The following is an 18,014-nucleotide window of genomic DNA, read 5'->3' on the forward strand; positions in this document are numbered from 1 at the left end:
TACATTTGAGAGAGACGTATGTCAAAAATCCCAAATGGTACATTCAGAACAAAAGATTTGTCATTATTCTCGGTCTGCATTAGGGCGACAACAAGCTCTCTCCCCAACATCTGTTATTGAACTAGGTTAGACAGAAGATATTGTACTGCAGCCAACGGGTGCAAACTTTAAACACAAATATGTGCAGCAAAGTCCTAATAAGTGATTTTTTTTATTTTTAAAGAGCACTTTTCAAGTGCACATGAAGAAGCAGCAGCTGCAGAAGAGGTAGCTTAATCCTTTTCTGACCACTACTTTTCCATTGCAGTTCTATTACCTTCCCCCAGCTGTCTCCAGGACTCTTGTTGCATGGCTGCCCTTGCAAACATCCAATTGGAACACCACCACAGAAAAGCAGCCTCATGGCAGGTGTTGGAATAGAAAAACAGCAGGCAGGAAAAGGCAATCATTCTTCCTTCCCATTTGTTTCTCCTTTCAAAAATTCCTACTCTTCAGAAGATTTTTACCAAAAAAAATTGTCAAGTGTTTGTAACATGTTTGTGTGTAACATGTACTTTTCTCAAAGGTATAATGCCAGGATTTCTCCACGGATTTCTTCTAATGATATGTTTCTATATTTTTATTTTATCTCTGTCTCTCTTTATTCTTTTTATTTTTTGTCCCTTGTCAGTATTGGATTCAGGACAAGAGGTCTCATTCTTTTATATAGCATCACTATTCATAGCTCCAAATCTGATGGACAGAGAAAAGTATAGATCTAAGTAAGCTGAAAATAAAATAAAGAAAGATTTGTGGTTGAATACATTCTGGTCCAGTGATCCCACCATAATGGGTATCCTGGTACCCATCTGATTCTTCACTGAAGGAGAAAAAACAAGGAGATATCACTTTTGTGTATGCACTCATTCAGAAACAGCTGCCTATTGTAGGAGAATGCTTAGCTTGTAATGTCACATTTTGAAATTGACCCCAGCACTACATGGCAGCCATTTTGTGGGCTATCCACAGGCTTAAGAAGATTGGATACCTCTGCACCCATGAATCAAGTTGCCTGTATATTATTATTATTTATTATTTACAGCTTTTGCCAGAGCAGTTGCCTGTATACAATACTACAGAAATCTATTTAAAAAATTCACACCGTATGCAAAGTTCTTCTTATAACAGACTCGAAGTTAAAGTATTATAATGTATATTAATATGTAAATTGACACTATAAAACAATAGAACATAGAAGACATTGTGTGGTTCCAATTCATTCTTGCAGCAATTAGAATAATAAAACAATTATCGCCTTTATTCCTTCAGTGTATGCAGTTGTACAATGAATCTCCATGGAAGAAAACTTTTCATTATATTGATCAGGCGATTAGAGTGGACTTCAAAGGGAGTAAAATATCATCATTATTTGATTATAATCAATAGGAAAAAAATCAATTTCATGGTTATTTTCCTTCCATTGTCTCTGACTTTAATGAGATTTCCTAGCTCCTAGAAGTACATTCTTAAGTTATGCTAAGAGAGATTTAAGTGTGTAGCTTGTCTTGAGTCTTGGGCAGCCCATTCCTGAGGGGGAGGGTTAGGCAGCAGCCGCAGCAGGATCCAATCCCCCTGCCGAAGCCAGAAAGCTGCCCTTACTTGTAAGCCCTGTGGAACTGCTCCATAGCCCCCTTAAAAGGTGGCATAACTCGTAATAAGGCCAAAGGGGGCGTTCCCAGCCTGAAAGAGGTTAGGAAGCTCCGCCCCTGGGAACATTTCCTAGGATGCCAGCATGGAGAAATATGCCGGGAGAACGCTAGCGAGAGGTCAAGCTGGTGCCCAAGCCCCGTTCAGCAGCATGGTGTCCTGGGGCCAGCGTGAATGCCCCTCATGCTGGCGTTAAGTGTCCTTATCCCGTGTCGTAGGCCAACCTGAGTTGCCCTCCTCCTCTGAGGAAGAGGAGTGGGAACCTGGGCCCGTTCCTACAATGACTCCACTGGAACAGCAGGAACGGGCATCAGAGCCACCAAGGCCCATGGCAGGGGATGAGGGCTGCTCATTCTGGCAGCAAACAGAACAGCAAGAAGAGCAGGACTCCTCGCCTGCAAGTTCTCCCAAGCTGGCTGAGAAGCAGAGAATCAAGGCCCGGCTTCAATTAAGGGAACGAAGGCAAAAGGCCAGGTGGGCCTTGAGAGATAGAGCAAAGACAATCAAGCCTAATCAGGGAGGAGTGGAAAATGCTGGAACCGCAAGGCTGATAAAAGGCCAGGCAGATTGCCAGAGTTCTTGTGGGTTCAACACATGTTGAAGGCCACTGACTGAAAGAAGCTCCAGCAACCGAAGTCATCCCAGTCAACCCCGGCGTGCAAGCTGATGCCTGATCTGAGAGACAAGGAGATTGGACTGGTAAGTGCCTCTACTCCTTTACCTGCTGATTACCTTGGTCTAGCCCGGTCCACGGGAAGAGAAAAGCCTGCGTCAGGCTCTGGTCAACGCAGTACTCCCATTGCTGTTGTTGAAACCAGAGGCCAAGCCTTGGGCCTGGTTACTGCCTGCATGCTACACTCCTGCCTGAGTAAGACATCCCGGGTTAAATGGGCTGGGTCATTCCAGCTCCTAAGGAGCTTCACTCACACACACCCCCAGGATCATAGTCTTAGTTTTCATCCTCTGGGCTTTTATTACCATGATTAAGTGTAATAATTACTATGATTAAGTGTAATAGGAATGCTAAACTGCATTTACCTTTTAAAGAAAATGGTATCAGGACCATGGGTCTCCAATAAGGGCATGGATTTCTTGCAGCTCAGGCAAGTCTTCAAAAATTTGTGATACAGAGCAGAAAACAGATGTGAAGGCCATCAAGTGATTTACTTATCTGAGTTATGAACTCTCTCTCTATGCATGTGTCAGATTTAAAGACTAAATTCTTAAAATATTTTAGCCAGTATTATTCCATAATGTTCCTTCATGAAATTTTTTAAAATTCAAAAGATATACTACATTTGTAGGAAAAACTGCAAGGTAGAGCAAACTAAGGATGAAAACCTGCACTTCTCGACCAATTACGATGGGATGAATATTTTATTGAGGCGGAGAGAGGTGATGGGGAAGCCATAAATTTTCCTCTAATTTGTTTTTTTTTGTTATGAATTCAAGAAATTATAACAACATAGAGTTAGAATTTTGAATTTCATATTGCTTTTATTGTTATTTACTATCATGGAAAATTTGTATTATAAAAACCAATAAAATTATTATTAAAAAAATAAAAAAATAAAAAAGAAAACCTGCACTTCTCTTTCTGCTTCCTTGTTTCTTTATGCATCTTTCTGTATGTTTACTTCCCTTTGCCTCTAAACCTATATTACTAGAGCTAGGGGAAATTCTACTGTTAAATACTGTACTATATTTAAACCACCTTAAGGTGTAATATCTGAGCATCGCTATGTAATCTTACTGAACAACCTTGAGAGAATTTTTCCATCACAGAATTTAATTCATGGTTGTATTGAGCACAATTCAGATATGGAAACTGAGTAAGTCTAGACAAAAACATATGCACGTAAATTAATCAGAATTAATGAAATGAGAGAGAGTACCTGCCCTGCAATTTTAGTATGACCCAAGTGGTTTTTTTTAAATGTAATAGATTTTACTTACAGCAAATACAATAGCAATATATATCTAAATTAAATTTTACTTTTTAATGCAAGAAGAAAATGTTAATACAACAGACAATAAATTATGAGAATTTTAAATACATTCACATGACATCACTTCCGATGAAACCCAGAACTGACATATGACATGAGTGGTTAAACCATAGAGTTTTGGGTGAATCCTAGAGTTTTGCTATAATGTCACTTCCATTTTTTGTTGGAAGTTACATCATACACCCACACAACACTGGTAGGATCCTCCCATTTTTCCCCACCACCTTTTGAAACACCAGTAGGAAATGGGGATGCCAGGAGGACTCCTACTATGGCTGAAAACCTGTTTCCCCCCCCCCACGTCCCATTCCAAAGAAAACAACAAATTGTGGGAAAGTTGTTTTCATACTAAACTGTTCTTAAATATATAGAATTGAAACACCATATTATTGGAATATTGACAACTTGTATTGTTCAGTTCTGCACACTTGGCCTGGATCCTTAGGTCTGCCAAATCTGCACATTCCACCATTCCTTACACTTTGAAAACAACAGAATTGTCTTGAAAGAACAGTAATTCTGTCCTGAATTCTCCAATTTAATGGTTTATGTGTTTCATTTAATTGTTGTTTTTAATTGTTTATTTGGATGGGAGACCACCAAGCAAGTCCAGGGTGGCTACGCAGAGGCAGGCAATGGCAAAGCATCTCTGAACGTCTCTTGCCTTGAAAACCCTATGGGGTTGCCATAAGCTGGCTGTGACTTGACAGCAGTTTCCACCGCCATCATTGTATGCCACCCTGGGGACCCTAAGTTGGGTGGAAAGTCAGCATTAAACTGTTTTAAATAAATAGTGGCAGAAGGGCATAGTATAAATGTAGCAATAAATAAAAAGAGAAATAATAATTTGGTTGGGGAAACAGGACTTGGATGAAGAAAAGTTAATAAATTATAAAACTATACATATATATTTATATATGGCTTACTTGTTTGCGCATCACATCTGTTGCTTGCAGAATATATCGAGGAGGTAGGCCATGACTCCGAGCAAGTATTATAGCCTGCTCCAGAGTGACACTAAGAGTGCAGCTGCAATAGAAAATGAAATAAATTAAGAGTTCAATTTATTTTATGGAATAATAAAAACATATAGGTGAAGGCTATTCCTTATGGATGATTTCATGAAACTCTAGCCATAAATTAGATGCCTTCACAATGACAATACTCATACAAAAAAGAAAGAACACCTCTATGCTCAATGAATGCAATCTCCTTAAATCAGCATAGGAAGCCAAAAAGAGATCCACAATGTGTACCATGCAATCATGCATCAAATAATTACATTGTATTGCAGGCTGAAATTAACATATACAAATTCTCTATTGCATGCAATCTAAGACTATGCATTGAAATTAACGAAGTCTCTGAATAAGATCATAGCTTCGCACAGGCAATCTCTTTGTAGTGCTACACAACGCATGGTGATTAGCAAGCAGAAGCTTCTTCACCAAAAAATATATTGACGTACAATGAGAAGCCCGATAGCACTTACAGCACTACAAATCTATTTGTTGTACAAGGAACAGGCTGAAAATTAATTAAACACTGAACCATTTCTGGACAGGTAGAATTGTACATGACTTGAACACTTGAATGAGTTATGCAAAATTTAAATTTAAACTAAATTTCATATTTACTGTGAGAATTATTTGATTACTCTAAGAATAAGGCCTTTTATATTAACTTCAGATGTTATTTTCCTATTTATTAAAAAAAAAAAACCAAACATCCTGCCAATTTTTCCATCTGCTGCTTACACATGCTGTTTCCTTGGATGGATTCTACTAATTAGTGACCTTTGAATAAATTAGTGCTTTATTCATGAGTAAGTCAAAGTCATTTAGGGCTCCATCCATGCAGAGCAAAAAGTTCAGTTAAAATTCCGAAAAAACTTTTATAAAATTAAAATTGATTAAATACATACACATAGAGAACAAAATATCAACTATACAACAGTACAAACAAAAGAACCATATTGTAACTTCATATCCAATATAAAAGATAATACCATCAAGGTATGGTAATGAAAAGCAAAACACAAAAAGAAAAGAGAGAGAGAAAAGGGGTGTGTGCTTCCCTCTAAGATGACTGAGACTTTACATATTCATTTCTAAAAATAATAATTGTTATTATCCTCTAATATAATTATTCATCACCTTATTTAAAAAGTTTATGTAAGGCCCTCCAATCATTAAAGAAAATTCTTTAACAAGCTATGCTCTTGAAATTCCATTAAATAAATAAATTATAAAACTGTTCCAAATCATCTTAAAGTAATCTTTCTTTTTCCACCCCAGAATTAGTCTAATCTTATTTGTTAAACTTTCAAGTGCCACTGAAAAAAACTCTGAAAGTTATCCTTCTCGAATATCAATGGGGTTATGGTTCTTTCAGGCCAGTAGAAAGCATAGGGGGGGCAATTCAGACACAATGTGAAACCATTATCATTTGTGAGACCAGAATTCAACTTGGAAGTGATCGTTGAATCCTGCCTTGCCTTGGTAAATCCTGGTGTTAAGTGTCTCCGTTCTTTAGTTAAAATTATGAAACTGAAGTTATTGTACTTTAGTCATATTATCAGAAGACAAGAGTCTCTGGAAAGGACAATAATACTAGGAAATGTGGAAGGCAGCAGGAAAAGAGGAAGACCCAACATGAGATGGATTGAATCAATAAAGGAAGCCACAGCCCTCAGTCTGCAAGGCCTGAGCAAGACTGTTAATGATAGGATGTTTTGAAGATCATAAATTCATAGGATTGCCATAAATCAGAAGCAACTTGACAGCACAGAACATACACACAGTCTTGGCTGAATTACCCTAGTGCTTTTCTCTGTTCCAGGAATACTACGAATAGAGCATTTGATTGATACCTATAACAGACAGTCATTAGCCTCACATTACATATGGAGGGAGGTGGGCGACTAAGGTGAAGAGGCTTTCCTCAAGCCACAAAAGGAGTTTCATGGCCCAGCTGAAATGTTTTGAATCAGAGAATTCCACAGCACATGTTTTTAGTCATGATGTTATATCAGCTCTACATGCATGTTAATAATAAATACAGCTAATAAATTATTATTAGAACTACTAGCAATACATTGCAACGAAGAAAATGGGTAAGTTATCATACCGGTGAACTCCACTATTGCACAAGATGATGTGGCAAGCTCCAAGTCTGCTGCAGAGTTCTGAAGCAACGGACAGCAGTCCAACTCCAGAGGCGCTGCAGGCTGTGTTGGCACAGCTTGCCGTCCGCTTTGATCTTATGAAAGACACCATTAGTCGGTAAAGTTCGTCTAATGAATTGATGGGTCTCATCAACTGAAAATAAGGGACAAAGTTCTTGTTATTAAAGCAGTTTCGGTCAGAGAGTGAGAACATTTGTATTAGACTACTACAAACAGGGAACCCGCAAAGGCTTGCAGAGGTCACTTCACTTTCCCTCATATCCCTTCCCACAATCTATTGCCTTTTTCTCTCCTCCTGGCAGCCCCTGTACCCCTCTTCTTTTTCTGCTCCCTTCTCTACTTACCACTTACCAACCAATATTTCTTTTATCTGCCCCCTCAGACTTCAGCTTTATTAATTTTTTATTTTCTTCATTTATACCCTATCTTTTCCCCTGATGGTGTCCCAAAGCAACTTATATTATTCTCCTCTCCACCATTTTATCTTCACCACAACCCTATGAGGTACATTAGGCTAAAAAAGAGTGACTGGCCCAAGGTCACCCAGCAAGTTTCATGGCAGAGTGGGGATTTGAACCTGGGTTTCCTAGATCCTATTCTGTCATGCTGACCACTGCGTTACACTGGCTCTCAACTTTTCCTCCTTCCCTTCCACTGGCAACCTCTCCCTGGGAAAAATCTAGCACAGTTGCAAAGGTCGTGCTATGATAATTCGCTCATGTGGGTTGTGTGGCATCAAATCATCTGGTAGCCACACCCGCGTGAGTTGCACAGCAAAGTAGCAAGTTGCCCAGTGTTGCTGCTTGGCCTGGTCCCAATGAGTCCTCCCCTCCAGGTCAGGAGGAAAGGGAGCAGGGGTGGCTGGGATGGCCAAAACAGCCCTAGAAAGGGCCCTGCCCCCTCTTCCTGCTTTTTACTGACAGAAACCAAGGTTTGAAAGCTGGGGATATTGTTGTGGTTGCCTAGCAACCCCCATAGTGACCACTGCGATTTCAGAGTGCATCCACAGCTTAAAGGCACAGGTGCTGTTTCTGTTATTCGGGGGAGGGGTTAATCCTTCCACCCTTTTTTTTTTTTTTTTTTTTTTTTACATTTCTACAGGTCTGAGGCTTTATGGCTCCAATCTATGGATGTAAATATTCATAGATGGGGCTGTGATAAAATATGCCCCACATCTGAAAATGGTTCAGAAACTTCAGTTGGTACAGTTCACAATAAATGGGGCTGTGCATACAAGGAGAATGCTCTACACACATCTCCCAGTATGTGCAATCACCATTTTGTCTGAAAGATGCAACATGCAGATTTTCAATATCAGAACATCCGTTTCTGATACAGAAACATGTAGAATATTTTCCAGGATGTATATGTATTTGTATCCTTGTATAAAGTAGCCATTTTTGCACGTGATCATGTATATATATCTCTATTTTAAAAAATTGTGATGGCAGCATCATGTCTGAAAATCCCTGAACCTCTGAAACACAGACTAGAAGATAATTTCACCTGTGTCTTCCAAAACTACAGCACTTACGGTCCCATAATAGCCAATTATTTTACATGATTAATCCCGTCCGTTAACCTTCTGTTTCCTATGAAGCATAAATGCTTTCTTGTGGGCAGAATGCATTAAAATATTGATCAAGACAAAGCTGATCCAGATCTTGAGAGCCTAATTATATATAAAACATTTTTGCTTACCTTATCAATGTAAGCAGCTTTTGATGTTGAATTAGGTGGAAGATTTGACTTGTCCAAGTAAAATGCCCTGAGAAAATAAGTATTCAAAAATGTGTTAATTGTTCAAGCGTGTCAATTATGCACTTTTAAAATAAAGACAAGCTATTTTACCCATTTATGACTACAGTGCTCAAAGCAAATCACAGAACCATGGAAACCCATGCAAGGAAAATATACACAATTTAATGCATTCTTCCCTTGAAACTTCGTGGTTAGTTTCTAGCAGTCCATTCTGTCACAAGGAGCCTTCCACTGATGCAAGTGGAGTAGGCATTAGTGGACACACTGTGGCTCAAGCAATGTGCCAGTGACAGCAGATCCCACTGGTGGGATCTAACCCATTGTGACAATATTACTGATGTTGAAGCAAGCTGAATAATGAGCTGTTTTAAGCGTTTAATAATCTAGAATGTAGTGCAAGCCAAAAAAAATTGTGTATTTCCTTATCAAGCTAAAATAAGATGCCAAACTTTGGACACTGATTTAGTAGTGAGTTGTGGAAGAAAACTGTTGGTATTATACATTTTTACTATATTAAGAATATACCATCTTCACACAAGCCTAGTTCATGCGTACAGTAGTTCCCACATGTGCTGTTACATCAGGAATCATTTGAAGAAATAGGTTATACGTGTTTGGAGAATCTGTGTTTCTAATATTTTCATTTCAGTAGAACAGAACACTACTACCTTCATTAATATTTGTATATTAGAGATGGGAATCATGTAGGGAAAGTTCAATGCAGTATGCGTTAGCACAGGGGTGTCCAATCTTTTGGCTTCCCTGGGCCACATTGGAAGAAAAATTGTCTTGGACCACACAACCGCACAATTGAGTTAGCAAAAAAAATCGCAAAAAAAATCTCATAATGTTTTAAGTACCGTATATACTCGAGTATAAGCCGAGTTTTTCAGCACATTTTTATGCTGAAAAAGCCCCCCTCGGCTTATACTCAAGTGAGGCTCCCACTTACCTGTTCTCTGGTGCAGTGCGGGTGTTCTCCGGCTGGGAGGGGGGGCTTCAGGGGTTATGAGGCGGGAAAGCAGTGTGGGGGGAGGGGGCCTCTGACCCCCTCCTCCTCCTCAGAGAGTTCCGGCAGCCGCTGCCGCTGAGGAGAAAAAAAGACGGAGCGGCGAGGATGGAAGAGGAGGGGGGAAGAATGGAGGCGCACGACGCCAACGGGGAAGCACGCGCACGGCGTAGGGTGAGGGGGCATGGCTGGGGGCGGGGGAGAACATGTTAGGGCTCATAATATACACGCTTCGTTGTGTACGCACTGTGTTACTGTGCTATTGGTATCTATTTTTATTTTGAAATTTACCAGTAGCTGCTGCATTTCCCACCCTAGGCTTATACTCGAGTCAGTAAGTTTTCCCAGTTTTTTTTTTTTTTTTTTGTGGTAAAATTAGGTGCCTCGGCTTATATTCGGGTCGGCTTATACTCGAGTATATACGGGTAAGTTTACTATTTTGTGTTGGAACACATTCATAGCCATCCTGGGCCGCATGCATCCCAGAGGCCGTGGGTTGGACAAGCCTGCTTTAGCACTTTTACTCTCTAGCAATCCTGTACTGATAAAGCATCCTTTCTAAGCTTTAAAAATATTTTTAAGCTTCATTGTTGTGGATGCTAAGCTCCCCCCCCCCCGAGAAGCGATGTAAAATTTGCCACTTTATAGCAAATTCTGCTAGTTCCACTTAATTTTATCTTCTTGGAATCCAAAAGAAAGCTAAAGAACAATCTGGATGGTGAAACAGTAATTTGCAAAGGAAAATATATGCTAAAGATGCAGCATATTAAATGGTCCTTCAGCCCTCTCTCTGTGGTAGGGTTGCCAGGTCCCTCTTCGCCACCAGCAGGAGGTTTTTCGGGCAGAGCCTGAGGAGGGCAGGGTTTGGGGAGGGGCGGGATTTCAATGCCATAGAATCCAATTGCCAAAACAGCCATATTCTCCAGGTGATCTGATCTCTATCAACTGGAGATCAGTTGTAACAGCAGGAGATCTCCAGCTATAACCTGAAAGTTGGTAACCCTACTCTGTGGCCTTGCACCTCTCCTCCGGCCACATGGGTGACCTGGCTCTTCCTCTCGAGCCCTTTCTGGATTGGCCTAATAAAGGCTCACCTGAGTGCAGGATGGCCCTAGACTCCACCAATGCCTGCTGTCCTGGTGCAGGGCCTTGGTAAGTGAGGAAACCCACACCAATGGCTCCCCTGTTGACAGTTAAGATTGCACAGAGCAAGTAGATTGAAATGATCCAATTGACAGCCAGGTGATAGCTGGAGTCACATGATAGCTTGATGACTGAGCAGAATTCTGGACATAACTGGACTGAGCAAGTTAGTCCTGGCCACAAAGCAGCCAACAGTTCATTGGCTGGTAAACTGTGCCAGAAGTGTATATATCTGTACAATATGTGTATAGTGGTTGTGGGTTGTGAGAAGGAGGTGCTGGCGAAGCACTTTATCACTGTGAATAAAAATAGCACTTTTGTATACGTGCTGTCTCTGCTGTATTCACTTGCTGCTGGGGAAACTAATACTTCTCACAGACGCCATCATCCCCCCCACTGGGCTTCCTCATTTGCTGCCCTGTCCCCTGAGACCTCACTGGAGGCCAGAGCTGCCGCTAGCCTCCTCTTCTGGGCTGTTAACAGGCATAGCCCAACACCCAAGCCCTGCCTCCCCTTTGAGAAGTTCGGCTTTGAGGCTAGTCCCACCACATCCCTGGGCATGCTTCTCTCCTGGCCCTCCCTCCTTGGCTCCAGACTGGGGCACAGATCCCAGTGGTGCCTGGGCAGTCCCAGTCATTGTCAGGGCCCCCACTGGCCATCCTGATGGCCCTCCAGAGCAGGAAAATGCAAGGGTGGGCTTGCCACCCCCATACATACTTTAACCAAGAGAAGTGGATTGTAAACAGTCTTATAATTGGCCACATCATACTAGCCCAATGGTAAAAATTTTAATGTACATCTGTGTGCAATAAGGTTGGTTGTAATTTACTAAAATTTATAACATAATAAATCTTAAGATGCCAGAAAACTACATTTTTTTCTGTTAAATTGTTAATATTATCTATCATACTTATCCTCCAATGAAATATTATCTATCCCACTTATCCTCCAATGAACTTGGCAGAGATGTACATGGTTTCTTCCTCTTCCCTTTGTCATCATAACAACCCTGTGAGACAGGGTCACCAAAGTCACCAAATAAGCTTCACAGCTGAGTAACGATTTGAGAGTCCCCCAGGTTCTACTCCAGTAGTCTAATCACTATATCACGCTAGATGTACTAGATTTAGACTAATCTCACATAGGAACATGGTATAGGAAAAACAATCAGCTCAGTACAGAAAATGATGCTACATGGCTGTTAGGAGAGAACATGCAATTAAGATAATTGCAGCATTAATGAAATCATTGTTCATTAACCATTGAGACTGAATAACATAATTTGCAACACCAATTTGGTTTTCAGAAGTACACTATCTAAAAAATGAAATACTTAGCTGACACAGAAATTCTGAAAGCACAACACTTGTATAGCATTTCACAAAATTATCTTTGATATCTCTCAGAACATGGAAAGCTGAGGACAGCATACAAATTCCCAAAGCACTTTTCTTAATTGCTAAATGCTTGCTTAGGACCTTAATCAAATTTTATGAGAAAAGCTAATGAAAAAGTTGGCAGGATGCCCAAAGCACCACAATATTTTTGAATCTACTGCAAGTGACAAGCATCAAATGTTAAATACTTAGCCCTTGTGCAGAGAACATTAAGTTCAAACTTATTTTGTAATGGCCTGTCCCCACAGGCATGCTTGTTTACCTGCCACACCTGCAGGGGAAGGGGCATTCCTGGGGCAGGGCATAGATTAGGCAGCTCCCTAAGCCACCTCAGAAACACAGTTTGCAGTATCAATGCCAAGATGCTATGTCAGTGAAACCCATGGCCTAGCCCATAGATTCCCATTCTATGAAGCGATAAAACACACACTCCAAGCAGGTGCCACATCTCCAAGGTCCAAAGGGCAACAGGAGAGTGACAAGCATTGTCCCCATCCCCACCCACTACTCCCAACACAGCAACCAATGCCAGCCGGCAGTGGGCAATATAAACCATGAGCCAGGCCAGTCAATTCAGATGCTGTCACATGCCGCAGGGCTACTTTGCCGGGGTTCATGATGGCAGGAATGTTGGCTTACACACAAACCTGTGGAAGGGAGTCCCTCTGTATCAATGAAAGTAGTCCCTCTGTATCAATGAAACCAAGGAGTCCCTCTGTATCAATGAAACCAAGAAGTGAGGAAGGAGTCCTTCTGTATCAATGAGATACAGGAGTCCCTCTGTATCAATGAAACCAAGAAGTGAGAAAACGTCTGCAGAGGATCAACAGGCTGCTGCAGAACAATTTTTTCCCATGGAGGGCACTCCAGGCAGAGGCACTCTTCAACCACTTTTGCAGCCCTGCTGACTGGAACAAGCCAAGGCCATAGCTAAACCAGGACTCCAAGGCAGCAATGACCAACATCCAAGGAATCCCCCTGACTCAGTGGCACGGTAGCTGCAATGCCATCCCATATAGTACAACCCCACTATGGCTGTCAGGAGGCTGCACAATCCCCTGCCTCATACCTGGCATATAGCATGAGCAGGTATGGGAGCAAGAGGTAGGTGCGGTTACCTGTGAAAGTGGGAGGAACAGCAGTCAGTTCACTCCTCTCACCCACCCATGCCCAACACCACCAGCCCCTGGTGTTGGTACCCAACCAGCAGCCAGCCCCTGCCCTCCAACCAGTCAGCCAGCAGATGGTTCATGTTGCACACTGCAAAGATCTGGGAATTATGCATGCTGCCCTGGAACTTAGCCACAAGGTCCATGGAGATATCCTGGTGGTCACAGTTGACCAATATGTTGAGGCTGTAGAAGTGGTGGCAGTTGCAGAACACCTGCAGCTTATGGGCAACATAGATGAAGTCCAAGCCATTGACGATGTTCAGGAACACTTTGTACACTGTGAACCCTGCATAGATGTGGGCCAGCTTGGCCTCCTCTCTGGGGCAGTGCACGGGCCCATACAAGTGCTGCAGCATGGCACCTAGAAAACTGTTGAGGCACCAGCTCAGTGAGACTTGGGACACCTCCAGAACCTCAGCCACAACTGTTTGGAATGACCCCATAGCTAGGTACCCGAGGGACAGCAGCAAAAGTATTGTTCCCAGATCCCAGGAGTAAGGAAGGGATACTAGCCACCGTAGAAAGTCCTCTATTCACTAGATTCCACAAAGTCTGTGTTTCGTTATTATTTATAGCTGAGATGAGTAATTTCCAGCATTTATATATATCCAGCCGTTTTTTGACTATCAGGGACCTAAATGACCTCTTTAGCTCTATAAGATCTAACAGATGTATATCTGAATTAGTGTTTTTGTATAAATGGTGAAGAGATCTTATTTTTTTAATACTTTCTCTACACTCACCATCAAACCAACTATTTTTACGTTGGAATCCTCGGGAAGATGATGGTTTTGAATAAATTGGTTTGAAAAGATTTAAAACATTAGTTAGCGATTCTATCATCTGCACCGTATCCCTCTGTTTAAAAAACTCAGTAAGGGCAGACCGACATTCATTTGAATGCATAATATTCACTACAATAGGAGTTAGCTCAGGTGTCCATCTAACTAGTCTCAAGGACTTTTGTCCTTGTAACAGATCAGTTGGTAAACCAGGGAGTAAAAAACAATCAGGAGACAATGAAAGAGTTAATTGTAAGGGAAGATGGTCCCCTCCATAGTACTCTCCTAATTTAAAATCATAAATTTGCGGTAGCAGACCTTCTGATACCAACATGTAATCAATTAAACTGGCTTCTCTGTATGTTACACAAGTAAAATCTCCTATGGGATCAAACTGCCTGTGCCCATTTAAAATTACCAGACCCTGGTTCACAGCACACTCAAATAATTGTTTTCCTGCAAAATTAACCTTAGAATCTTTTGAGAATCTCTCACTTAGATATGGGGGAGGCTGCTCCATTGTGGGCCAAGCTAACCCAACTTCATCGTTGGTGCCAATACGGGCATTAAAATCACCTGCTACTAATAATGCAGCTCTGGGATATTGCACAGTAATCTTTTCCAAAAGGGACCCCAATTTGTCCCAAAGAGTCCTAATGCCATTCCTTGAGTATGGAGGGAAATAGCTTGTAACGATTATAAAAGAGAACCTTGGAAATTTCAGCAATAAAGCAATTACAGATTTAAAGGAAGAGATCAAAGTTATACAATTTAAAGCTGAAGAAACCAAGCATGCCAACCCCAATTTGGGATGGCCCCGGGTCGAGCCAGAAACAGCATCTACAGTATAAACAACATACCCAGGTACATCAATAGTATCACTAACCCAAGTTTCTTGTACCAAAATAATATGGAAATCCAACAAATAGGAACTGACACAGGATCCCTCAACCTGTTACGCCAACCCGTAACTGCAGGGTGTTGACGTGTGTAGGGTAGACCTGGCACACTGCCTCCTGTGTCTGTGCTGGGGCACATTGAGGGGCTGCTCATGGACCTATCAACTGCCCACTTTAGCCTTGCGGTCAGGCCTGCTTCTGTGACTGTTCCCTCTTCATTGCCACTGAGCACTGGGATTGCTCAGGGTATCCCATTGGGGTTCCCTCGCCAACATAGCCGTGGCACTAACCATGTTATTTGGCTGTGATAGTGCAGTTGCTAGGGACTTCAACAAGACTTCAGGATATGGTTGCTCATTTAATTTGACAAGGTTTGTAATACAAGCCTCATTCATAATCCATAGAAAACTTTTAAAAAAACACATAGCTCAATCAAGGTTTCTTGATGGAACATGTAAGCATTTGCAATCGCTACCTTTTTTCTTACTGTATTCTTTAGTTCTACCCTCTGGTGGTTACCTACGCATACTGATTTTTTACCTTCTCTACTTTAGCGCTGTTGAGCTTCTTATGAGAATTAACCCCTTTCAACTGAGACAACAGGAAATAATAGCAATATTTCTGCCTTCTTTAAAAAGAATACAAATGTCAAATTACTAAGAATTTTTATGCACTTAGATCTGTATCACTACTTTTGTTATTTTACTAGTTTACTACATTTCATTTGATCTTATGTCTATTCCAAATTTATTTTTTAGTATTGCATTACAGGCATTTTGAATTATCATCCAAAATATTTATATTTATTTGATACTTGTGGGAAATAACCTGCCGATTAAGTGAATCAGAGTTTGAAACCAAATTGGATTAAATCATATGGAAACCAAATGTGGCTAATATTAACATTTGTACAGAGGTCACTTTGCACTATGTTTGGCTCTGAAGTGATCCCCATAGATACAAGATCAGGAAAAGCATGTCTGCACCAGCTGCTGTTGGACTGTGACTTATGGTGTTATAGCATTAGAAATCAAAGCACAAAATACTGGTTTCATCTGTACTATTACAATGGATTTCTATTCCTACTACTGAATATTAAAATTTATGTATTTATTTATTTAAATTTGTAGGCCCACTCTCCGGGTCTGCTCAAGGCTATAGCAGTTTTATCCTGAAATTAAATTTGGTGACAAAGAATGAAATCTTCACGTTTCAGAACGATGCTTTGGTAAAGGTATAGGGACTGTGGATAGTGCATACTCTCTGTTGCGATAAGTATGATCCTACTAAGTAATTTCAACATTGTTTAGCTTGTCATGTTAATACATAAACTTTGTTTCAGCTCCATTTCCAGATTTCTGTAATACAAACCTTACTGCTTTATTAGATGTCCCATCCTGTTGATTGTATTAGACTTGCACTGTGTAAACACCTTGAGTCTCAGTGAGAAAGGCAGACTATAAACAATGTAAATAAAGTATAAAAATGAATAGCTGACAAATTCATGACAGATGACCCTTGTAATTTATTTCCTAAGAGGAATAACTAATCCTTAATTTGGAGAATCAATAACCCTTATTTTGCTTATTAATTTGGGAAAGAGTTAAAAAGTGTTCAGAACTCCAACTAAAATCTATTAAAAAAATTATTTTTGCTATAAGAATAAAGGTATTTTTTCATGCATTCAGTCAGTGCATTCCTGAGGTGGGGGGCTGAAAGTTCTCTGGAGGAGGCGTGACCCCGCCGCCAGTGTAAGTGGCCTCTTACCATAGAATAAGAGGTGCTTACACTCTCAACAGGGGCAGTTCTGTTGGTGCCTGGATGCCACGGAGCTGCATGCCACTCCTCTGATGCTGCAGTCTCTTCGGGACCTAAATCCTGGAAGAGATATGCGGTGGGGGAGGCATTTCCGGGGGCGGAGCTGATGGTAGTCAGCTTCCAAAGCTCCTCCAGCCTGGGAACACCCCCTCCAGCAACAGTGTTGCTGTGCCATGTTTTACCTGCCTAGTCTGCCTAGTAAACGTTGGGATGTGATGTCACCCCATGGGTCAGGAATGACCAGGTGCTTGCACAGGGGACCTTTAACTTTTTAAAAATTATTAATTTAGATTAGAATCTTGTGAGAAATCAGTCCATTTTTGAAAGCAATTCTCCAAATATCTTCAAAACAGTTCACAACAAATTCAAGTTCAGATGAAATTCACATACTCTTAATATAAATCTATCCAAGACAAGTTCAGAGATAAAACAGCAGGCATCCTCCCCTTTTTATTCCATTTGTAGGTCTTCCAGTGCTGAAGGCCTGTGTGGATTATGCCAGTCCTACTCGAAGAAGATAGTTCCATAGTCTGGGGGCAGTAGTCAAAATCCCTCCCAACCCACAATTAAGACTGAGCCTGCAGATATTGATACAGGTGGAGACAGTCTTTTAGATAAGTTTGAACCCAAATTATTTAAATTGTCACAGCCAGACCTTAGATTGAGCCTGAAAATGATCTGGGGCTGGTATAACTGCAGTGATATTGGCTTTATATGAATGGTGAAACACCTATCCTTGGACCAGCTTTAATCTCTACCACCCACATCATTCCCCTATTTTCTGGACTGAGAATTTCGATGTATTTACTTTTATCCAGTCCACTGTTTCCAGACACCAGTTCAGCATATCTATTGCCTCCCTAGATTTAGATAGAAAAGAGAGGTAAAGCTGTGCGCCATCAGCATGTTCATGGCACTGTGTCCCAAATCTCTGAATAATATAGCCAGTTGGCTCCATACAGATGTTAACAAATTTAATTGTTGGGAACAAAAATAATTGTTGTGGCACCCCACATGCCTATATCCAAGGGGCCAGAAGTCCTCCCCTCTTTCGGGATCATGCCTCAAAGGAGAAATCAAACCAGCATAACGCTGATACTCCCAGGCCCATTCTGGCCAACTATTCCTAAAGGCTACCATGGCTGGTAGTA

General features: G+C 41.1%; 1 protein-coding gene across 2 annotated transcripts in view; it reads right to left on the reverse strand.

The window, feature by feature from the left end:
* Positions 1-18,014, reverse strand: part of PREX2 (phosphatidylinositol-3,4,5-trisphosphate dependent Rac exchange factor 2) — a 147,326-nt gene that overhangs the window by 3,257 nt on the left and 126,055 nt on the right. Inside the window, exons 36-38 of one of the 2 annotated variants that reach the window (XM_056854474.1) lie at positions 8,584-8,650; positions 6,825-7,015; positions 4,622-4,724 (exon numbers count right to left, since the gene is read on the reverse strand). In XM_056854474.1, the coding sequence (XP_056710452.1) occupies positions 4,622-4,724; positions 6,825-7,015; positions 8,584-8,650 (361 nt within the window). The remainder of the gene's footprint in view (positions 1-4,621; positions 4,725-6,824; positions 7,016-8,583; positions 8,651-18,014) is intronic. The other variant, XM_056854475.1, reaches the window with a different exon arrangement.

The sequence above is a fragment of the Euleptes europaea genome, chromosome 8, assembly GCF_029931775.1.
Source record: "Euleptes europaea isolate rEulEur1 chromosome 8, rEulEur1.hap1, whole genome shotgun sequence".
In the NCBI taxonomy this organism is placed as follows: domain Eukaryota; kingdom Metazoa; phylum Chordata; class Lepidosauria; order Squamata; family Sphaerodactylidae; genus Euleptes; species Euleptes europaea.